Raw genomic sequence first — 24596 nt, 5'->3', positions numbered from 1 at the left:
GTTGGATGGATTTGCTTAAGGACTATGATTGCGAGATTAAGTACCATCCGGGAGCTGCTAATCTCACCGTTGATGCCTTGAGTCGCAATGTGCGACTATCCGCACTTCAGACTTGTTCGATGTCTAGTGCGATTAGTGACTGTTGTACTTCAGGTTATACCTTCAAGCATAAGAAAGGTATGCAGAGTATCCAGATGTTTGCAATATTATCTGAGCCAGCCTTGTACTCGCGGATCCGAGATGCTCAGATGTCTGATTCGAAGACCCAGCGTTTAGCTCGTCTAACTAACGAGGGTAGCTCGTCTGGATTTCATTATCAGTCAGATGGCTTTCTGTGTTTGTCTGGTAGGCTTGTGATTCCACAGGATGAAGAGTTGCGAGAGGAGATTTTGTCTCAGGCACATCGCACTAAGTTGAGTATTCATCCTGGGAGCAACAAGATGTACAAGGATCTACGTACTCGTTTCTGGTGGAAGGGAATGAAACGCAGTGTTTATCAGTTTGTTTCCAGATGTTTGGTGTGTCAACAGGTCAAAGAAGAGCACCGACGACCTGGAGGATTGCTTCACAGTCTGCCTATTCCTGAATGGAAATGGGAGTTTATCACTATGGACTTTGTGACCCATTTGCCGGTATCCCCGAGGAACTGTGATGCTATCTGGGTGGTGGTGGACCGACTCACCAAGTCAGCGCATTTCATTGCCTATAGCCGGGAGTACAATGTGGATCGTATGGCTCGGTTGTACATTCAGGAGATCGTTCGAATTCATGGATTGCTTGTGAGCATTGTCAGCGATCGGGACCCCAGGTTTACTTCTAGATTCTGGGGGAGTGTTCAGCGTGCGATGGGTACTACTCTCAGTTTGAGTACAGCCTATCATCCAGAGACTGATGGTCAGTCAGAGCGCACTATCCGTACGTTAGAGGATATGCTTAGAGCGTGCGTCTTGGATTTTGGTTCAGCCTGGCAGGATCATTTGTCGTTGATCGAGTTCACTTACAACAACAGCTATCACACTAGTATTGGGATGGCACCTTTTGAGGCGTTGTATGGGCGACGTTGTCGTACTCCACTCTTCTGGGATGAAGTGGGGGAGAGACAGGCTGAGGGACCGGAGTTTATCCAGCAGGCGATAGACATTGTTTATCAAATCAAGAAACGGATTAAGACTGCACAAGATCGTCAGGCCAGCTATGCTAATATTAAGCGTAGGCCTTTGCAGTTCGAGGTCGGGGAGAAAGTGTTTCTGAGAGTGTCACCTTTCCGCAAGATTCTCAGATTTGGCCTTAAGGGCAAGTTGTCTCCCAGATTTATCGGTCCGTTTGAGGTCTTGGAGAGCATTGGCGATTTGGCTTATCGACTAGCATTGCCACCGCATCTATCCAGTATTCACGACGTGTTCCACATATCTCTGTTGCGACGGTATGTGGCGGATGAATCTCATATTCTGCAGCGGTCTGAGGTTCAGATAGACAAGGATTTGACTTATGTTGAAAAACCTCTTCGTATCCTGGATTATAAGGATAAGGTTTTACGGAACAAAGTCATTCCTTTGGTTTTAGTTCAGTGGCAGCGCCGAGGCACTGAGGAAGCTACTTGGGAGCTTGAGGACAGGATGCGTAAAGACCATCCTGAGTTGTTTTGATTTCATTCTTTAAGTTGTATTCAGTTGCAAACTCTGTAAACGTTTGATTTGAATAAAGAATGTTTCTGATTTCTGTATTTGCGTTCGGTACTTAAGATCTGTTTTCGAGGACGAAATATCTTAAGTGGGGGAGAATGTAGTAGCCCGAACCCTAATTGAGTAATTAAAGGATTAATGCTAATTAATTCAATTAGGCATCGGACGGATCGAAAGCTCCGAAGGGACGATCGGAAGCTCCGATCGGGATCGGAAGCTCCGATCGGGATCGGAAGCTCCGATGAGGATCGGAGGCACCGATGATATTACGTCATCCATGACGTGTGGCGGGATCGGAAGCTCCGATCAGGACCGGAGGCTCCGATCACCCCTATCCAAAGTCAAAAAATGATATTTTGACACGTGGCAGATCAGGATCTTCGGAAGCTCCGATGGCAGGATCGGACGTTCCGATCGAGGTTCGGACGTTCCGATCGAGGATCGGAGGCTCCGATCGTTGTCTATAAATAGAAGGCCGAGACTTCATTTCTCCTTGCCAATTCCGGATTTCCTCTCTATTTCTAGTCATATTCGAGCTGTTCTAGTCTTCTTAGGCTTGGTCCGGAGGTCGGAGAGGCGTTCGATAGTCGTAGCGGAGTTGTGCCCAAGTTCTGGAGGCATCGACATCAAAGGGCTAACGACGGACGAAGGTATAGCTTTTGCTTCCTATAAATATTTAGGAGTATGCAATAGCTTAGTTAAGACTTTTAGGGCGCTATAATGATAGTAGTATCATTTCGCTGTGTAGGCGGACTTTAGGCTTGGACTTAGAGCTGGTGCCTACCTGTTTTTTGAGGTACGAAAGTACTGTTCGAGATATCCTGACTGAGTATGCATGTATTATGTGACCGCATGATTTATATGCCATGATATTATGCTGCATTCATTTGCATCTTGCTGTATCTCCTTCGAGATGTCTGTTAGTAGGGTTGTACCCTATCCTGTTAGTGGATGGACTTCCATCGATTTGGGTCCGGTGTTTCCACGGTTATCTCGGTATGGGAGCCACCTCCTGAAGCGACGGCACAGCGTGCTACATACCAGGGCCCGGTCTGTCTCTGTTATCTGATCCTTGACCTCGAGTCTATAGGGAGTTCACTTTGCATGCATGTATACTCATACTCTCGCACTGAGCGTTTTATGCTCACGTCTCGTACTCTGTATTTTCTGGACACCCTATTCCATGGGGCAGGTTTGCGATTGGACGAGGAGGGTGGATCCAGGAGGGGCTAGTCAGTGGTTGGCCAGCTGGAGCTTCGTCTAGGCTTTATTACTATTGTTTGGGTTTATACAGCTATTCGATTTGGTTGTATATTATTGGATAATTACAGATTCCTTTTCTTGGGATTGTATAATGTTATTGGTTTCCGCAGTTTTATTCTGATATCTGTTTTATTAAGTTAATTGCATGCATAAGTTCTGTTTAGTAGGTGATCCGGGTAAGGGTCACTACACAAGGCATCAGTGAAACTCATCATATAGTCCATTAACATATCCTTCCGATGCTGGAAAAGCTGGAACTCCTGTCGGTGCTGGCGGAGATCCACCTCAAGAGAGGTAACATAGGCATCCAAAGAGGGAGGTGGTACAGGCTGTGGGTGAGAGACGCGTCGGGCTGCTGCTCAAGCATTTTATGCTCGTCTGGCCTCACGTTCTCTCAATTCACTTTTCGATGGATGACAAGTGGGAGAACCACATGGTATGAGAGTCGTGGGCTTCAGCAATTCTTCAGTAGCGCTCCAGTCAACTCCAACCGCTTTACATAAATCAGTAATAATAGAAGCCAAATCAAGTCCCCCCCCCCCCCCCCCTCGAATGACCAGCAAAAACATTCTGAATAGTTTCTTAACATATTTGACCGACATCTACAGCCATTCCCTCAACAATGCAGTACACAAGAATCGCCCTCTATTTGGTGACCACATGGTCGTGATCGGTAGGCTTAAGTCGAGCACAAACAAGATTGTACCACCTCTTGGCGTCACTAGTTAAGTCTGTCTTCCGCAGCTTTGATGGTTTGTGATCACTGCCCAGCCTCCATTCAGTGCCCGCGACACAAATGGTTTGAATAATTGCATCATAATCAATTCCCAAGACTTATACGCAACATATTCATCAATTTCCACTGGCGTGATTTGAAACAAAGTATTAATCGACACAGAGTCAAAAGGAACCATTTTTCCCCTCACCAACACCTTGAACTCGACGTGTTTGACTTGCAAATTCGCATAAAATTCCCTAACCAAGGACACCACTGCTTCTTGTGGCTGTTTAACAAAGTGATGCCACTGACGCTCTATGGCTTCATCACCTACATTGCTCCTAATAATCCCTTTTGGATAATATCCAATTGAAGTATCAAACCCCCGCTCATGTAGAATGCTCTTAGATAAGAACGTGTGATAATTCTCTACAGCTTTTTCATCCCAGAAATGATGAGTATCAAAAGCAGGGGCCGAAGAAGAGGATTCACCAAAATTTGTTTTTTTCTTAGGGGCCATATTACAAACACTTAGAGAGCAAAATACACAAGCCAAATTTCAATAATAACAAGCAGCTGCCGTTACTCCCCCAAACTATCAGCCAAAGCAACAAACACACTCCTCACACAAACGTCAAACTATCACCAACAACAATACCTAACTCAAGAAATCCCACAAGTCGAACACAATTCCTTGCCACAACCCCTACTATCCCGGCTAACCAATATAGGTGAGAATTTGCAACCCCTTAATCAGAGAAGCTTACCACTTAATCTTGAGAAATTGCAGCAATAACCCCCAGCAAGAACCTCCTGACAAGTAGATCGATGGGAGCCTGCGGATGAGAAGAGAAGTAGACGATGAATAAAGAAGAAGGGAAAAAGAAACGAGATTTGAGAGCGAGGAGGATTGGAAGATGGAATCATGAGTGTAATCAGAGATTTTGGGAAGGATAGTGTGAAGGGTTGGAAAAGGAAGGGAAAATCGGGATGAGGAATGGGAGAAGAATGGGAATAAATTGGCTTTTAAAAATAGATGGGGCGGGCGCGCATATGTCCTTGGGCCGAGTATTTTTTTGTGCACAAGGGACGCGCGGGCATGCATACAGGAGAGACGGCCGCGCATAAATCTCTGTTCTACCTCTGGCTTTCTTAAATTTCAACCACGGATGCGCCTTAGATCTGAGCGGGCGCGCATAAAGTTTTGGATCCGTCCTTCATTTTTTTTCAAAATTGATGAGGCGCAAGTGCAAAGTAGAAGGGCGGGCGCACATATGCTGCTGGAAATTTTGTTCCTAAAAAAAAAACAACAATAAGCATGACGGACTGAAGAAAAAGAAATCACGAAAAACAAATTAATGAAAAGACTAAAGAAAATTAATAAAAGACGAAACGAAAATTTGGGTTACCTCCCAAGTAGCGCTTGGTTTATAGTCCTCAGCCGGACTTTCACCAGATTTAGGCCGGGACTTTGAGCAAAGTGCTCTCAGTACTTCGTACTTCGTTACCAAAATAATGTTTATCCCTTTGCCCGTTCACCTTTAATACCCTTCCATCTATACATTGAAGCTCAATTGCACCGTGCGGATACACCGTCTCCACAGTAAATGGCCCAGACCATCAGGACTTCAATTTCCCTGGAAACAATTTCAGACGGGAGTTAAACAACAATACTTTCTGACCTGATTCAAATTCCCGAAGTACAATGTTTTTTTCATGCCACATCTTTGTTTGCTCCTTGTAGATCTTGGCATTCTCATATGATTCACTTCAAAACTCGTCCAGTTCATTCAACTGTAATTTGCGCAACTCCCCGGATACTTCGAGATCCATGTTCAGCTTCTTGACACCCCAAAACGCTTTGTGCTCTAACTCCAATGGCAAATAACATGCCTTACCCAACACTAACCTATAGGGCGACATCCCAATAGGTGTTTCAAAAGCAGTGCGGTATGCCCATAGAGCATCATCCAGCTTGATTGCCCAATCTTTTCGATTAGTCTTAACCGTTTTCTCCAATATTTTCTTGATTTCTCGGTTAGAGATCTCTGCCTGATTATTGGTTTAGAAATGGTATGCACACGCCACCTTATGTCTGACACCATACTTAGTTAGCAAGGTATTTAAAATAATATTGCAAAAATGCGTACCTTCGTCACTGATTATTGCTCGTGGTGTTCCAAACCTTGTAAAAATGTTCTTCTTCATAAACTTTACTACAACACGAGCATCATTAGTTGAGGTGAAAATTGCTTCCACCCATTTTGACACATCATCGACTTCTAATAAGATATAAGTGTACCCAAAAGAATGGGGAAAGGAACCCATAAAATCAATACCTCACAGATCAAATAACTCCACTTCTAAAATATTTGTAAGAGGTAATTCATTCTTTCTAGATATATTCCCCGTTCTCTGACACTTATCGCATGATTTCACTAAGGTGTAACTATCTAGAAACAGAGTAGGCCAATAAAAACCAGATTGTAGTAACTTAGCCGCAGTTCTTGTTGCTCCAAAGTGACCTCCATAGGGTGAGAAATGGCATTTCTCTAGGATTTCTTGTGCTTCTTGACCCGCCACACATCGTCTAATTACTTGATCGGCACAACGCTTGAAAACATATGGATCATCCCACAAGTAGAAACTTAACGTTGTGGAAAAAAAAAATTCTGATGTTTGTTCAAATCTTAAGGCATAGTAGCACACGACAAAAAATTAGCAATATCTGCAAACCATAGTAGATGTGAACTTACCTAAAAGATTTGTTCATCCGAAAACAACTCTTTTATGCTCTCCTCCTCCTTAATATCTTCTAACTCCAATCTCGACAAGTGGTCAGCAACTTGATTTTCACTACTTTTCTTATCCTTGATCTCAAAATCAAACTCTTGTAAAAGTAGAATCCACCTTATCAAGCGTGGCTTGGCATCCTTCTAGGCAAATAAGTAGCGAATCAATGCATGGTCAGTATAAACAACTACTTTAGTACCAATTATATATGGACGAAATTTATCAAACGCAAAAACTACTGCAAGCATCTCCTTTTTTGTAGTAGTGTAATTTTGCTGAGCAACATATATGGTGCAACTCGCATAATAGATAGCGCGAAACATCTTATCTCTCCTCTGGCCTAATACAGCCCCAACTGCATAGTCACTAGCATCTCACATTAGCTCAAAGTGCTCCTTACAATCCGGCACAATCATGATGGGTGCTGTAATCAACGCCGTCTTGATGAATCGCCGATAAAACCCCGCATGGCCTAAGAAACTTCTGATGCCCTTGATATTCTTCGAAGGTGGAAGTTTTTCAATGGCAACCACTTTTGCTCGATCCACCTCTAACCCATCTGATGACAATTTATGGCCACGGACAATGCCCTCTTGAACCATAAAGTGACATTTTTCCCAGTTAAGAACAAGATTATTTTCTTGACATCTATGCAGCACAAGGGAAAGGTTATGCAAATAGTGATCAAAAGATGACCCAAAAACTAAAAAATCATCCATGAATATTTCCATCACATCCTCCACCATATCAGCAAAAATATCCATCATACATCGCTGGAAAGTCGCCAGTGCATTACACAAGCCAAAAGGCATTCTCCTGAAAGCAAACGTGCCATAGAGACATGTAAAAGTAGTCTTCTCCTGATCCTTCGGTGAAATAGCAATTTCATTATATCCTGAATAACCATCTAAGAAACAGTAATATCAATAACCAGCAAGTCTATCTAGCATTTGATCAATGAAAGGAAGTAGAAAATGATCCTTACGAGTAGCTTTGTTCAACTTCCTATAATATATACACACTCGCCAGCCAGTTACTGTACGTGTGGAGATTAACTCATTATTTTATTTTTAACCACAGTAATCCCACCTTTCTTAGGCACCACTTGAACAGGAGACACCCAACTACTATCAAAAATAGCATAAATCACACTTGCATTTAACAATTTTAAAACTTCTTTCATTGCGGTATTCAACTGCCTCTGATGATCAACATAATGAGTATAAGATTCTTCCATCAAAATTTTATGCATGCAGATTGTTGGACTAATACCGTTAATGTCGGAAATTGACAATCCTAAGGCAGTTTTGAAATTTCTGAAGACTCTCAACAACTTATCCTTTTCTACAGCAGACAGGTGAAAAAAATAATAACAGGACAAGTAGAATTCTCACCAAGGAATGCATAACATAAATGTGCAGGCAATTCTTTAAGATCATGAGTTTCAGCAGATACCTCTGGTGCACTATTTTCCAATGCTTCATATTCTTGAGTGTAAGAGTGGGTGCCCAGTGAGCCAACTGTGTGGCTATGGGCTTTGTTGACTCTTTGTATAAACAATCTTTTGTTTAATATTATTTACACTTTTATGGCAATGACTTTATATTACTTCATATTGTTATATTGTGATATACTATTGTTGTTTTGATAAAGACCTTGAATATACTATAGTGTATGTAAGATGTGGTAGAACATGGAGATGTCTATCATGAAATACATCTTATAGTCACTGTATATTCTAAAACCGTTCCTAGTCGATTGAGCCGTCCGATAATAAGGATAAGGATCGCTCGAGTTTGAGACTAGCATTTGCGATGCGGAGTACCACGTTTCATTGGTAGGGAACATGGAGATGTTCGAAGCATGCAAATGGATATTCATAGGATGAATAGTCGAACTACCCTATCCGGACTTTCCAAGTGGTTATCACTTATCGAGTGGATAAAGTCCGCGGTTTTGGTTGTACACCATTAGTCCTTACGACTTGAAACATCATGGAGACTCTATATGCTAGTACTGTGCTTTGACTCGTTTACCGACTCTGAAGGGGTCATCAGGTGTCGAGATTGGGTACAGTTACGACACATATAGGAGTCAATGCATTGTTGTCAAGGATTCACCACATACTTGCGAGTGTGGATATCCTATGCGATCTGAGGAGATATTAGTGTGACAAATCTCTGGCCAGAGTACTTGATGTGATTTAAGAAATGGTTTCTTAGTAGCACATGCGATGTCACTAATTTGATCTTCAAGATGCATTGCATAGTTATCGAATCTTGAGCGACTCTCGATATACCAATGGTTGTTGATTCGATCGGATATATGGATGAAGGGACCGTACTGTACGCTAACCAAAATCTACTGGTTCTTGTAGGCACTATCAGTGATACCTAGGGAATCATGGGGCGATGTTGCTAGGCGCTTTACCATGATTCGTTGGGCAAGTCGGAAAGTGTTGTTCCGAGTCACAAGGAGTTGTGAGCCCACGGCTAGCTGTATCCCTGAACCATTGAGGGTCACACAGTGTAATGGAGTTTTAATCCCCGTTGAGATAGTTAAATTTAAAGAGTTAAATTTAATGAACTAAGGAGTTGGACTTCTTAAATAAGAGTAAGGGAGTAGGATTTCCTAAAATGACATAGGGATGGACATTTTTGGAAACCACTGAATTCGGATTCAGGAAAATTTATTTTGACTTTAAAACGTGCAGAAATGGTTTCTGTGCACATTGGTGAAATCGTTTCATCAATCGGAGTCACGATGAATTTTATATTAATTTCTGAACGAGCGGGCTTTGCTTGTCGGGCCCCAGCTTATGACTAATGGGCCCTAAGGTGTTAGTGGCCTGCATTATAAATAAGTTATTTCAGTACAGAAATTACACACAACAGGTCATTATTTTGAGAGCAATTTTTCGAAAACCCTAGCCTCTCAAAAACGTTTTGGCCGCCCCCTCCCTACTCTGTCAGAGAAAATTCCGGTCTGTGATTTTGAATCGCAGTAAGGAATAACGAATCAAATTCGTGTATTCTCTTCGCAGAAAACTTCTGATAGATTTTCTAGTGCAATCTATCAGAGGGATTAAACCTCTGTTCGTGGACCTGATTGAAGGCGTTCATCGGTTCCAGGGAGAGACAACAAGAGCAGAATTGTTCTGTTGGTGTCCATTAATCTCGTTGCGAGATTTGAGGTAAAATTTATTTAATTGTTATTTAAATTTTACACACACGTAATTCAATCGATGAACGGTTGATACCCATACCATGGAAACGTTCCATGAAAAAATTTTTAAACTTCCGCTGCACCGGGTATCAATCGTAATTGGTCTGGGAACTCGCCAGTTTTCCAACATTGAGTACTCACCACTTTTTCTTTCGGAGCTCCCTCTAGGAATGCTTCTTGTTCATGTAGCTCCCAATCTTCTTCCTTATCGATTGCCACATCCGCCACCAAGCATCTTTCTAGTGGATCATCAATGCCTGTACATGAAAAAGAATTATGAGAATCAATAATTTAAATGCTTTTACATGTACTTACCTCGTTTGGGCCCCTCATGGTGATAAATGTTGAAAATCATGGCTTCACCACTAACGGAAGTGTGAGCTCTCCCTTATGGACATCGATTAATGCTATTGTAGTAGCTAGAAATGGTTTCCCAAAAATCAAAGGAGTCTTTTCATTTTCGTCCATGTCCAATATCACGAAGTCTGCTGAAAATATGAACTTGTCCACCTTCACCAAAACATCTTCCACAATACCCATGGGTATGTGATACTTCGATCTGCAAGTTGTAACATGATGGTGGTCTCTCTAACTTCTCCAAGCTACAAAGTCCTGTAGACAGAAAAAGGCATCAAATTTATACTTGCTCCTAAATCACATAAATCTCGATTTACTTTAGAACCACCAATAAAACAAGGGATAATAAAACTCCCTGGATCCTTAAGCTTTTGTGGAAACTTTTTCAGCAGGATTGCGCTGCACTCTTCTGTCAGGTTTACCACTTCATTGTCTTGCAGTCTGCTTTTCTTGGACATCACATCTTTGATGAACTTGGCATAATTGGGCATTTGTTCCAAGGCATCTGAAAACGGAATATTGATGTGTATCTTCTTGAAGATGTCTAGAAACTTGGAAAACTGTTCATCAAGTGCTTTCTTCTTGAATCGCTGTGGGTATGGAAGCTGTGGCTTGTACATCGGTTTTGAAACTGCTTCTTGCTTGGCCTCTTCAACAATGATTTCTGCAACCACTGGTTCTTCAACTTCCTTTGCTTTGCTCTGATCCTTAGCCTCTAACTTCTTACCACTTCTTAACTCCACCGCTTTGGACTGCTCTTTTGGATTCACTTCGGTATTGTTGGGAAACTGTCCTCGGTTTTGATCCTTCAAAGCATTTGCACACTGTCCAATCTATGTTTCCATGGATTTCATCATAGCCCCCAAACTGCACATATGTGTCTCCATGTTGTTAATTCGAGTTTCAGTCCTCGACATCCTCTTGTTAGATTCATTGACATATGTAGAGACAACATCCGCCAATGACGCCTTGCCTTCACCCTTGTGTGTATTGAATCCCGGAGGGGGATTCAACACATTTTTTTTGTTGTCATAGGAAAAATTTTCATGGTTACGTAAGCCAGGATGATAAGTATTGGGCGGAGGGTTACCTCGATAATTTCCATAGCCTCTGGGATTTATGTGCTGAGCTTCCTCAGGTGGATGAGATTCTTCTATGGTAACCGACACACCTGATGTAAGGTTCAAAAATCCACTATCTCGCTCACGATGCTTTTAAGATGATTTTTATGTGTAGTGCATTTAAATTATTTTAAGTTATGAATTATGAATATTATTTCATGTCTACATATATTTTATTTTAACATTTTTTAGTAAGTTTATGATTTCAGGGCGAGTTTGATTCTGGATTCATGGAACGAGACTAAATTATGCACGAGATCGTAAGAAATATTATTACGAGAATTTCAAGTATAATATTCATATGTTTATGATGTACGAGCCAAGAAAGGAAATTTTATCAGTCCGAGTCGAGACATGTTGGGCTGACTGCGTTTTAGTAGCCGATGCACGTTACGTATTGAATTTTGATTATTGCACTCAACCACTACTTACCCCATCATCAATTGCATGTCTCCTTGACTTATTCATTCCTTCACTTCACGTTCCCTTCATCATTCTCTGCTTCCTTCTTCTTCTACTTTGGTTCATCAACCGATTTATTCAAGATCTTCACCATCCAAGTTCCAAATCTCGTTTGTGTCATGGTTAGCTCGTTGCCAAAAATCCGGATCAACTCCATTTTCATATCAAGGCAAGTATAAATTTTAAAGATTTTGAAACTCATTCAAGCTATTATGTAATTTGATAAAATGATATGGATCAATATATTATATGAGATGTAAGTTGAGATATGTATGAATTATTTGCAACAATTTCAAGAGTATGAAGTGTTGATTTTTTTACGAAATCGAAAAACGTAAGTCGTTCTTGTCAAGTTCTTCAGTTGATTCAAGAGATTCGTGTTCTTTTAAAATTTTAGTGTTTTGAAGTTAGTTACACCATGTTCAATTACAATAAATGAGTTTTGATTATTTATGTAGCTAGAATTTTAGGTAAAAGAAGTTTATGTTTGAAGTTTGAAGTGTTGAAGTTGTGTTCGATGGCACTGGATCACCAACACTTGATATGATTTTGTGGATAACAATTAGTGTACTGATCCAAATGATATGAGGCTAAATTTATTTGAAAACTAACTTATTTATCTACAACTTTCATGTTTTAAGTTTTGGCAAAATCATTTTGAAAGATTGGCCAAAATCGCCCCGAAGTGTGTCGAGTGGTTTGAATTCCCGGCAGTGACACATCTAGCGTGAATGAGCATGACGTTTTACTGAAAACTCCAATGTAGGTGAGGTTTTCGGAATTCGAAAGCCAAGATCAAGAGATACAACTTGTATGTTTACCACTTTTCCAAATTCCTATTTACAAATAGAGTTTCATCGCCTGCAACATGCCACTCCAGAATGGGTCTCGCTCTAACGTGAGTTAGTTCCGCTCGAGCGAGGATGTTTCTGTCCCCTTACACTTTGTTTGCATGTTTTTAAGTTGTAAATGCCTGTTTATGATGTATTAAGGTGTTTTAAGTATATTTAAGAGTTTTTTATGGAAAAAGTTTCATGTTTTACGACAAGAACGAAAAGAACAACTTACGTGGATCGATTCCGTTATGTGATGCATGTACATGTCTAAGTTTCATTCATGAAACCTATGTTCAATATGGGAGTATGATTTTTAATCATATATGACATGCATAAAGTTATCAAATAAAGTTTTATGTTCATGAAACAAAATTTAAGACGAAACTTATGATGTTTCAATTATGCTTCGCAATGAACGACATGTTATGATACACAATGAAAAGATGATGGAATGATATGATGAATGATGTATGATAAAGCATAAAGGATTTTGATGTCTTATGTGCCTTTGTGGTGGAAAATACGGGAATGGTACTTCGGGATGGGCGCTGGAGGGACTTTTCCAAATCTACGGGACTGGCACTTCGGGATAAGCTCCGGAGGGGCCTTTCCAATTATGAGTTAAGCTATGGAAAAACACGGGACTGGCACTTCGGGATAAGCTCCGGAGGGGCCTTTCCAATTATTTGTTGATCAACATGAATGGTGAGATCAGGCCTATCAGATAGTTGCCACAAATTTCACATAATTCGTCAATTAAGAATGAGTTTATGTTCATGTTCATGTTTATATTACGCCATATTATATTCAAAATAAATTTTAAAACTCATGATTTGTATTGCATATTATTGCTGAGTCTTTAGACTCACTATGCTTGAATGGTGCAGGTAATGAGGATGACAACTATGCGTACGTCAATGAGTTTGATGTCGGACATGAGGAGGAGCCAAGAGTCGAGCCGGCGAGAGATGCATGAGTGTGTTTGTGTTGAGTTTAAGGCAACTGAATATTATTATGTTTGAGTGAAGAAAACAAGTTTTATGTTTGAAATTGTCGTGACTTGGTTTGTAAATTATTTGAAATGTTTTAAGTAAGGTTGGATGTATGCATACAACTTTAAAAAATGCTCTTTTCCGCGTTTATATTAAGGTTATATTATTTGAGTAATGTCCTCATCGGTTGAGGGCGTTACAGTTTGGTATCAGAGTAGTTCGCTCTAGGTCTTCTTTTAGACACTCTCATTCATACTTGCCACGACTCCAACACTCCGTCTTCATGTCTGTAAGTTATGAGTTTTATGTGTTTATGTGCATGATATTGTGATGAGTTATATGTATACGAAATGTATATTAAGTTTATCTATGTTGTAAATCGTGACTGAGTGGTGTGGATAATGTTGGACTTTAGGACTATGGCTTCTCGTAGGGGAAACAACAACAACAACAACAACAACAACAACCATGACGACTGTGAACCAAATAATCAGAACAATTAGAACAACAAATTCTTGGCGGGATTAACTACTTTGCTACAAGAGCAGAGTCGTATTCAAGGATCACAAATTCAACAGCTTCTCCAAGCCCAAGTGACCAATGCTGGTAATAATCGCGCTGAAATGGTTCAGAACCCAATCTACAAACGGTTCTTGGAATTAGGACCACCCGAGTTCAAAGGAGAAACTGATCCTTTAGTCGCTGAACAATGGTTTCAGGCTATGGATACTGCCTTTGAATTTATGCAGGTCACAGACACGGACCGTGTGAGGTGTGCCACCTACATGTTCCGAGATGATGCCCGAATATGGTGGAATGGAGCCAAAGCTACATTAAATCTAACAACTCTGTCTTGGAATGGATTCAAGGATGTATTCTATGGAAAATATTTTACGGTGAGTACCAGGACAAGATTGGCGAGAGAATTCTTGGAGCTTTGCCAAGGAAACATGTCTATTGTTGAGTATGTGAAAAAGTTCGAAAGAGTGAGATACTTTGTGCTTATGATTTCAGGGGACCCAGCTGAGGAATTAAAACACTTCAGTGAAGGATTAAATGCATCCATTCGTTGAGATGTAAGGGTAAGTGGGACTTCCACTTACAAGGATGTTGTGGACCAAGCTATGTTGTCTGAAAAAGATGAAAGCGATATACTCAAAGAGTCTCAAGCAAAGAGGACCAGCTACCAAGGTAGAGACCATCAAGGACCTAGCAGGAAAATACAGTACTAGGCCCCACCCCATTACCGACCATACCTGCAACAACAACCTAGACCACAAGGACAGAAGCAGTTGGACATCATTGCTCCAAAACCAATTAATATGCCAGTATTGTGTCCAAAATGAGGGAAGCCTCATTCCGACCAGTGTTTGCAAGGAAAATGTGTGTGTTACCTTTGAAAGAAGCCGGGACATTTTTCAAGGGAGTGTCCTCAATCAAAGAACCAGTCAAAGGCAGAGTCTTTGCAATAACACACGACCAAGTGGACCCGAACTCCGCCATAGTCACAGGTATGGTTAATGTTTCCAGTATTCCTGCTTATATTTTAATTGATACTGGAGCTACACATTCCTTCATATTTGTTGATTTTGCGAATAAATTGGGAGTGAAACCGAACAAGTCAGTTTCGGGGTTTAGTGTATCCTTGCCTTGTAACGCCCTGTTTTTCTCTTAAATGAGTTTATTTGAGTTAATCAGAGATTACAGAGTTCTCGAGCCGGTTTGATTTTGATCAGGGTCCTTTTTGCAAATTTTGGAAATTTCAGGGACTAAAATGCAAATATGGAATTTTATATATTATCTACAACTTGATTGGATTGAGAATGGTCTTCTTCTCCTCCTCCTTTCCTTCTCCACGCCTCCAACCTCCATTAGAGAGCCAAACGTGAGTTTGGAGCTTTCAAAATCCAGTCCGAGCTCGATCCGTCCGTTAGAAATTAATTCTGAAGGCAGATTATCGATCACTGCAGTGAGAGCTCTGTTATATTGTAAGTATTTCTCCGATCGGATATGTTTTGTTTTTCGGAGGTTGTTAGAATCGATTTAGATTCTAGTATGTTGTTCTAGACAGAGTTCTGATCGTTTATTATCTGTCGGTTTTGAATTAGAGCGACGTCCGGATTTGTTATGATTTTTGGAAGCCATTTTCGAAAATGTGGATTTTGAGATTGATGGGTTTGCTTTGTTATTGTTGTTTTGGGCATTGAATTGAGTTGTTATCAGTATTGAACTGCTGTCTGCGTTGCCGGTTTGTTCAGTTTTAGCCGTTATGCCGTCGGTTTGAGTTTGGGTTTTCGAATCGTTTTTGGTATTGAGTGAAGCCTTGGCTTGTGAATGATCGAGATTGTTGATCAAATCTTGTATTCGTACAGATTCGTTGGAGTGTGTCGAGCCCTGTGTTAGCAGCATTGTTCGTCGAGAGTTGGACGAAGAACGGTAAAGAGATTTCCTTGAACCGTTGTTTGTTGTTTAGGTTGTCTAGTTGTTGATACAATCTTTTGTTGTAGCTTGTCCGGAGTTGGATCTACGACATTGAAAGGTAAAAGCAGTCATCGTAGCGGGATAGCATACTCGGGACTGTTGGTTCTCGAGTTTCCCTTTTTAAATCACATATTGCATTGATACTGGTTCTAGCACGTGGAACTTGTAATTGTTGATTGATTGAGTTTTTGTTATGTGGCTTATGTTTATGTTTCTGTTATGCATTCATCTTGAGCCTACTTTGATTTCAGCGGGCAGAACCGCCCTTTTTGTTAGACGTTTGGGAACTATGATTGAGTGGCCTAGGTTGTAGTATTTCGCCTAGTGCTAGCATACTCATTATGGTTGCTCAAAGTCTAGAGGAGTGGGATACGTGGCACCACCTCGATTGGGAGAGTCGGTGAGTCGTTACGTGATCTCATCCTCGGGATCCCAAAAGCAGAGCAATACTCCCGTGTTTATCAGAATCGATATCCTGGTTTTAAAGACATGCATATCATTAACTTCGACTTGAATATGTGGTTTGATAGCATGTTGTGTATTCATTACTTGATATGTTGCTTTTACTGGGATTATCATTCTCACCGGTTATCCGGCTGTTGCTTTGTTTTGTATGTGTACTTGGCAACAGGTGGGGCAGGAACAAGTCAGAAGAGGCATGGTTAGCTTCGAGGGCAAGTAGTAGAAGTGAGACTCGGTTTAGAAGTCGAATTAGCATGTTTATCTAGTTTAAGATTGAAGCATGTTAGAACTCGAACTTGATATGTTTTGTTATTCGAATTAGTTTGTATTCGGATTGTAATCTGAAATCGAAGTATGTTGTTGCTTTATCGATTTAGACTTCTGGTTGTTTTTAGGCCTTCTGAAAGCATGACTTGTTATGGCATGTTTCCCTACACCCTGTTATTGCATTTGTATTTGAAGGCATGTCGGACCAAGCGCGGAATCTTTTTTTTTCGGCAGCCTGAGCATTTTCTGCCCAGGCCTTCCGCGCGCGGGCGAGGCGTTCCTCGCGCGCGCGCGAGGCCTCCGTTGGGCGTCTGAATCGTTTGCCCGCGCGCGCGCGAGCTTGGTACCTCGCGCGGGCGCGGGCCTTTTAAAAAAAAAAAAAAAAAAAAAAAAAACCTTGAATTGTTTTACTCTTGGATTCTTGTTCGCTTACTCGTTGTTTAATCCGAGATTAGTGGTTTAGAATCGAGGTCTCACATTAAGTGGTATCAAAGCGTTAAGATTCTTGGTCGAACTAGAGTGAGCGGGGTAGATCGAGTCTGTGTGTAATGACTCCTCGCATGTGTTTGAATTATTTAATTGTGTACTTAATTCCATGCGAGCATGCTTTATTGTTTGAGCATTATTTGAATTACATGGTTGTGTGATTTAAATTAATAAAGCATGATCTACTTGAGATATAACTGTTTCTGTTCTCGACTGGTTTTCGGTATTCCAAGCGGTTGTAAGGGCACTGATGGTAGAGATTGAGATATCTCGTGTGCTAACCTTTGATTATCAGATGGGTCCTCGTCGAGTGATAAACAAAAACACACCACCAGTTATTCCTGCGACTGAACAAGCTAGCACTGAGTTTGATCAGTTGGATGCTTCAGCAACTCCTATGGAAACCTTGCTGAAGAGGTTTTAGTCGTTCAATCCGCCATTGTTGATGGGTTCAGAAAATCCAGTTGACTGTGAGAGTTGGTTGGATGATATGGATCAGTTGTTTGATTCCATTGACTACACAGATGACCGCCGAATCAGGTTATTAATTCATCAGCTGCGTGGTGGTGCTAAGAGCTGGTGGATCATGACAAAGAAAGCAATTGAGAGTAGAGGTACAGAGGTTACTTGGACTCTTTTTAAATCTGAATTTTATAAGCGGTTTTTTCCCTATCTCGTATCGTAAGGATAAGGGAGCAGAGTTTGCAAATCTGAGACAAGGGAATCTGAACATTGAAGAGTACGTGGCTAAGTTCGATAGTCTGTTGCGTTTTGCACCGCTAATTGTCGGAGATGAAGAAGCTAAGGCAGATCAGTTCATCAACGGGTTGAACCCCGATGTCTTCACGTTGGTTAACAGCAACAGGCCTAGCAACTTTGCGGATGCCATGAATTACGCAAAGGGAGCAGAAGCAGGCTTGTGGAGGCAAAGAGGTAATCAGGGGGCACCTCAGCAGCAGAGGCAGTATCAGAACCAACCATCTCAGTACCAAAATCAGCCACCTCAACATCAGAACCAGCAGCAGAGGTATGAAGGTGGAAACAGTGGGGGAAACAGAAAGGATCAGTACAAGGCAAGAGGTAAACAGTTCAAGAGACAGGGGAACAGTTCGTCCAGTTCCAGTGGTTCAAAGCAATTCGGTTCAGGACCGAGTTCTGGGTCATCATCCTTGTACTGCAGCAAGTGTGGAGGAAGACACTCACCGGATCAGTGTGTGGGAGTCTTCGGCAATTGTAACACATGTCAGCAACCGGGACACTTCTCTAAAGTGTGCCCTCAACGTAATAGAGATAGAGCTCAGAGTGGGAGTTCGTCTAGACCTGCAGCTCAGCCGGAGAGGCAGTCGTCTGCAGTGCACTCTTTCCAACCCCAGCAACAGCAGAATAGACAGGGAGGTAGCTCTAGTGCAAATCAGCCTCCGAGACAGCAAGCACGAGTCTTTGCATTGACAGAGGATCAGGCTCAGGCAGCACCTGACGATGTCATAGCAGGTAACTGTTCGATTTTCGGTCATTCTGCTCATGTCTTGATAGATACAGGTGCTTCCCATTCCTTTATCTCTGAGAAATATGTGTTATAGCATGCTTTGCCAACTGAATTGTTGCCTACAGTAGTAGCTGTTACTTCACCTTTGGGTGGAGGAATTGTTTCTGTCCGACTAGTCAGGAACTGTGAACTTTGTTTTGAGGGGAATTTGTTAGAATTCGACTGTATTGTACTTGGGCTGTCAGATTTTGATTGTATTGTCGGGATAGATGCTTTAACCAAGTACAGGGCGACAGTTGATTGTTTTCTGAAGGTTGTCAGGTTCAGACCTGAAATGGCAGACGAGTGGAAATTCTTTGGTAAGGGTTCTCGATCTAAAATTCCTTTGATTTCAGTGTTATCTATGACTCGTTTGTTACAGAGAGGTGCAGAAGGATTTTTGGTTTATGCGGTTGATGTACTGAAATCTAGCACAGCTTTGGTTGACTTACCAGTGGTTAGAGATTTTGCTGATGTGTTTCCGGAAGATGTTCCTGGATTGCCACCCATTCGAGAGGTTGAATTCAGCATTGACTTAGTGCCAGGTACTCAACCTATTTCAAAAGCTCCTTATCTTATGGCACTTGTTGAATTGAGAGAGTTGAAGGAGCAGCTTGAGGATTTGATTGCCAAGGGATACATCAGACCTAGTGTATCGCCTTGGGGTGCTCCTGTTCTATTCGTTCGGAAGAAGGATGGTTCTATGCGGCTCTGTATCGACTACCGCCAATTGAATCAGGCTACAGTTAAGAACAGATATCCTTTACCCCAAATAGATGACTTGTTTGATCAACTGCAGGGTTCTTCTGTCTACTCTAAGATTGATCTGAGGTCAGGCTACCATCAGCTGAGAGTGCGAGAGGAAGATGTTCCTAAGACCGCATTCAGAACAAGGTATGGTCACTTTGAGTTTATAGTCATGCCGTTCGGTTTGACTAACGCTCCAGCTGTTTTTATGGGTTTGATGAACCGTATCTTTCAGCGTTATTTAGATGAGTTCGTCATTATCTTCATCGATGATATTCTTATCTACTCGAAGAACCGTACTGACCATGCAGAGCACTTGAGAATCGTCTTGCAGATTTTACGAGTTGAGCAGTTGTTTGCCAAGCTATCGAAATGCGAATTCTGGTTAGATCGAGTTGTCTTTCTCGGTCATATTATTTCTGAAGATGGGATTTCTGTCGATCCCAGCAAAATCGAAGCGGTTATGAATTGGCCTAGACCGACATCAGTACCTGAGATCCGAAGCTTCATGGGTTTAGCTGGTTATTACCGTCGTTTCATCGAGGGTTTCTCGTCTATTGCCAAGCCTATTACCCAGCTGACTCAGAAGAATGCGCCTTTTGTCTGGACTTCAGATTGTGAGGCTAGCTTTGTTGATCTGAAGAGGAGACTGACCAGTGCTCCAATTCTTTCTATTCCGAAGGGTACTGGAGGTTTCACAGTGTATTGTGATGCTTCTAACCGAGGTTTGGGTTGTGTTCTTATGCAGCATAAGCATGTGATAGCGTATGCATCGAGGCAGCTGAAACCGCACGAGACTCGTTATCCTGTTCATGATCTTGAACTTGCAGCAATTGTATTTGCTTTGAAGATCTGGCGTCACTATCTTTATGGTGAGTCTTTCGAGATCTTTTCTGATCATAAGAGTCTTAAGTACTTGTTTTCACAGGCAGAGCTGAATATGAGACAGAGAAGATGGTTAGATCTGTTGAAGGATTTCGACTGTGAGATCAAGTATTATCCAGGGAAGTCGAATGCAGTTGCAGATGCCTTGAGCCGAAAGCTTTGTTCTTTATCTCTTTCAACTATCGGTGTTTCTCAGTTGGTCGATGATTGTTGCACTTCTGGTTTAGAGTTTGAAACAGATAGGGAGACTATCAGAGTGTTTGCTATTCAAGCCGAGCCGGAGTTGTTTGTTGCAATCAGAGAAGCACAGAAGTCTGAGCCGAGCATTCAGGTTTCGATAGAGAAAGTCAGAACTGGGCATCAGTCAGAATTCCAGGTTAGAGATGACGTTTTGTTTGTGAATAACCGTATTGTTGTGCCTGATATTTCGGAGTTGAGACAGCGTATTCTCCGAGAGGCTCATTGCAGTCGGTTTAGCGTTCATCCTGGAGGTCGTAAGATGTACAACGATCTGAAGAGTCAGTTCTGGTGGAAGAGAATGAAGGACGATGTTGCGAGATTTGTATCTCGGTGTTTGAATTGTCAGCAAGTGAAAGCAGAGCGAAAGCGACCAGGTGGTCTTTTGCACAGCCTATCTGTTCCTGAATGGAAATGGGATCACATTTCTATGGATTTTGTCACGAAGCTACCACGATCCGTTCGAGGATGCGATGCTATTTGGGTAGTGATCGATCGATTGACGAAGTCTGCGCGTTTTATTCATTACAGGATGACGTATCGTCATGATCAGATGGCTGAGTTGTATGTTAGCAATGTTGTGAGATTGCATGGTGTGCCGAAGTCGATCGTTTCAGACAGAGATCCTAGATTCACTTCGCACTTCTGGCATAGTTTGCAAGAGGCGCTTGGTACTCGATTGCATCTGAGTACAGCTTATCATCCTCAGACAGATGGACAGTCAGAGCGGACTATCCAGACGTTGGAGGATATGCTGCGAGCGGTAGTGCTAGACTTTGGCACTAGTTGGCAGGATTCTTTGTCTCTTGTCGAGTTTTCTTACAACAACAGCTTCCAAGCGAGTATCGGTATGGCGCCTTTTGAGGCTTTGTATGGTAGAAAGTGCCGATCTCCGTTGTTTTGGGATGAATTGTCCGAGTCACCAGATTTGGGACCGGAGATGGTTAGAGATATGGCAAAGCAGGTTAAGATCATTCAGACCAGAATGAAGTCAGCTCAAGATAGACAGGCGAAGTATGCGAATGTCAGACGTCGACCTCTGAGTTTTGAGCAGGGAGACCGTGTATTCCTTAAGATTTCTCCGTTCAGAGGCACCGTCAGATTCGGTAAGAGAGGAAAGTTATCTCCGAGATTCATCGGTCCGTACGAGATTCTCGAGAAGATAGGCGATCTTGCCTACAGACTTGCACTTCATCCATCTTTATCTGGTATTCACCACGTTTTTCACGTCTCTATGCTGCGAAAGTATCAACCAGATATTTCTCATATCCTTCAGCCTGACGAAGCCGAGTTAGACGAGACCCTGAGCTATTTTGAGCGACCGATTCAGATCCTTGATCGGAAAGAAAAGCAACTCAGAACCAAGTTGATTCCATTGGTGAAAGTGCAGTGGAGCCGTCACGGCGTTGAGGAATCTACTTGGGAGACAGAGGCTGACATGAGACAGCATTTTCCAGAGCTATTCGGATGACGTGAGTTCTTCTTACTGTCTTTTGATTCTTTATTCTATCATTGAGTTGTGGTTCTCGTTGATTTCGAGGACGAAATCTCTTCTTAGTGGGGGAGAATTGTATCGCCCTGTTTTTATCTTAAATGAGTTTATTTGAGTTAATCAGAGATTACAGAGTTCTCGAGCCGGTTTGATTTTGATCAGGGTCCTTTTTGCAAATTTTGGAAATTTCAGGGACTAAAATGCAAATATGGAATTTTATATATTATCTACAACTTGATTGGATTGAGAATGGTCTTCTTCTCCTCCTCCTTTCCTTCTCCACGCCTCCAACCTCCATTAGAGATCCAAACGTGAGTTTGGAGCTTTGAAAATCCAGTCCGAGCTCGATCCGTCCGTTAGAAATTAATTCTGAAGGCAGATTATCGATCACTGCAGTGAGAGCTCTGTTATATTGTAAGTATTTCTCCGATCGGATATGTTTTGTTTTTCAGAGGTTGTTAGAATCGATTTAGATTCTAGTATGTTGTTCTAGACAGAGTTCTGATCGTTTATTATCTGTCGGTTTTGAATTAGAACGACGTCCGGATTTGTTATGATTTTTGAAAGCCATTTTCGAAAATGTGGATTTTGAGATTGATGGGTTTGCTTTGTTATTGTTGTTTTGGGCATTGAATTGAGTTGTTATCAGTATTGAACTGCTGTCTGCGTTGCCGGTTTGTTCAGTTTATAGCCGTTATGCCGTCGGTTTGAGTTTTGGGTTTTCGAATCGTTTTTGGTATTGAGTGAAGCCTTGGCTTGTGAATGATCGTGATTGTTGATCAAATCTTGTATTCGTACAGATTCGTTGGAGTGTGTCGAGCCCTGTGTTAGCAGCATTGTTCGTCGGGAGTTGGACGAAGAACGGTAAAGAGATTTCCTTGAACCGTTGTTTGTTGTTTAGGTTGTCTAGTTGTTGATACAATCTTTTGTTGTAGCTTGTCCGGAGTTGGATCTACGACATTGAAAGGTAAAAGCAGTCATCGTAGAGGGATAGCATACTCGGGACTGTTGGTTCTCGAGTTTCCCTTTTTAAATCACATATTGCATTGATACTGGTTCTAGCACGTGGAACTTGTAATTGTTGATTGATTGAGTTTTTGTTATGTGGCTTATGTTTATGTTTCTGTTATGCATTCATCTTGAGCCTACTTTGATTTCAGCGGGCAGAACCGCCCTTTTTGTTAGACGTTTGGGAACTATGATTGAGTGGCCTAGGTTGTAGTATTTCGCCTAGTGCTAGCATACTCATTATGGTTGCTCAAAGTCTAGAGGAGTGGGATACGTGGCACCACCTCGATTGGGAGAGTCGGTGAGTCGTTACGTGATCTCATCCTCGGGATCCCAAAAGCAGAGCAATACTCCCGTGTTTATCAGAATCGATATCCTGGTTTTAAAGACATGCATATCATTAACTTCGACTTGAATATGTGGTTTGATAGCATGTTGTGTATTCATTACTTGATATGTTGCTTTTACTGGGATTATCATTCTCACCGGTTATCCGGCTGTTGCTTTGTTTTGTATGTGTACTTGGCAACAGGTGGGGCAGGAACAAGTCAGAAGAGGCATGGTTAGCTTCGAGGGCAAGTAGTAGAAGTGAGACTCGGTTTAGAAGTCGAATTAGCATGTTTATCTAGTTTAAGATTGAAGCATGTTAGAACTCGAACTTGATATGTTTTGTTATTCGAATTAGTTTGTATTCGGATTGTAATCTGAAATCGAAGTATGTTGTTGCTTTATCGATTTAGACTTCTGGTTGTTTTTAGGCCTTCTGAAAGCATGACTTGTTATGGCATGTTTCCCTACACCCTGTTATTGCATTTGTATTTGAAGGCATGTCGGACCAAGCGCGGAATCTTTTTTTTTCGGCAGCCTGAGCATTTTCTGCCCAGGCCTTCCGCGCGCGCGCGAGGCCTCCGTTGGGCGTCTGAATCGTTTGCCCGCGCGCGCGCGAGCTTGGTACCTCGCGCGGGCGCGGGCCTTTTAAAAAAAAAAAAAAAAAAAAAAAAAAAACCTTGAATTGTTTTACTCTTGGATTCTTGTTCGCTTACTCGTTGTTTAATCCGAGATTAGTGGTTTAGAATCGAGGTCTCACATTAAGTGGTATCAAAGCGTTAAGATTCTTGGTCGAACTAGAGTGAGCGGGGTAGATCAAGTCTGTGTGTAATGACTCCTCGCATGTGTTTGAATTATTTAATTGTGTACTTAATTCCATGCGAGCATGCTTTATTGTTTGAGCATTATTTGAATTACATGGTTGTGTGATTTAAATTAATAAAGCATGATCTACTTGAGATATAACTGTTTCTGTTCTCGACTGGTTTTCGGTATTCCAAGCGGTTGTAAGGGCACTGATGGTAGAGATTGAGATATCTCGTGTGCTAACCTTTGATTATCAGATGGGTCCTCGTCGAGTGATAAACAAAAACACACCACCAGTTATTCCTGCGACTGAACAAGCTAGCACTGAGTTTGATCAGTTGGATGCTTCAGCAACTCCTATGGAAACCTTGCTGAAGAGGTTTTAGTCGTTCAATCCGCCATTGTTGATGGGTTCAGAAAATC

At 41.7% G+C, this 24596-nt stretch overlaps 2 protein-coding genes across 2 annotated transcripts; one reads left to right on the top strand and one right to left on the bottom strand.

Moving 5' to 3' along the window:
- Positions 1 to 5433: 5433 nt before the first annotated feature.
- LOC140873889 (uncharacterized) lies at positions 5434 to 5991 on the bottom strand. The gene is made up of 2 exons (XM_073277179.1): positions 5814 to 5991; positions 5434 to 5711 (listed from the first exon to the last, which is right to left on the bottom strand). Exons 1-2 carry the CDS (start codon positions 5989 to 5991, stop codon positions 5434 to 5436), a joined length of 456 nt encoding a protein of 151 aa, XP_073133280.1.
- Positions 5992 to 14072: 8081 nt separating this feature from the next.
- Positions 14073 to 14522, top strand: LOC140873888 (uncharacterized). The gene has a single exon (XM_073277178.1). The coding sequence runs from the start codon at positions 14073 to 14075 to the stop codon at positions 14520 to 14522; it is 450 nt and encodes a 149-aa protein (XP_073133279.1).
- The last annotated feature ends 10074 nt before the right edge of the window (positions 14523 to 24596 follow it).

Source organism: Henckelia pumila, unplaced genomic scaffold (assembly GCF_033568475.1).
Source record: "Henckelia pumila isolate YLH828 unplaced genomic scaffold, ASM3356847v2 CTG_89, whole genome shotgun sequence".
NCBI classification, from domain to species: Eukaryota; Viridiplantae; Streptophyta; class Magnoliopsida; order Lamiales; family Gesneriaceae; genus Henckelia; species Henckelia pumila.
The sequence above is the reverse complement of the archived record's forward strand: the minus strand, read 5'-3'. Positions and strand labels throughout refer to the sequence as shown.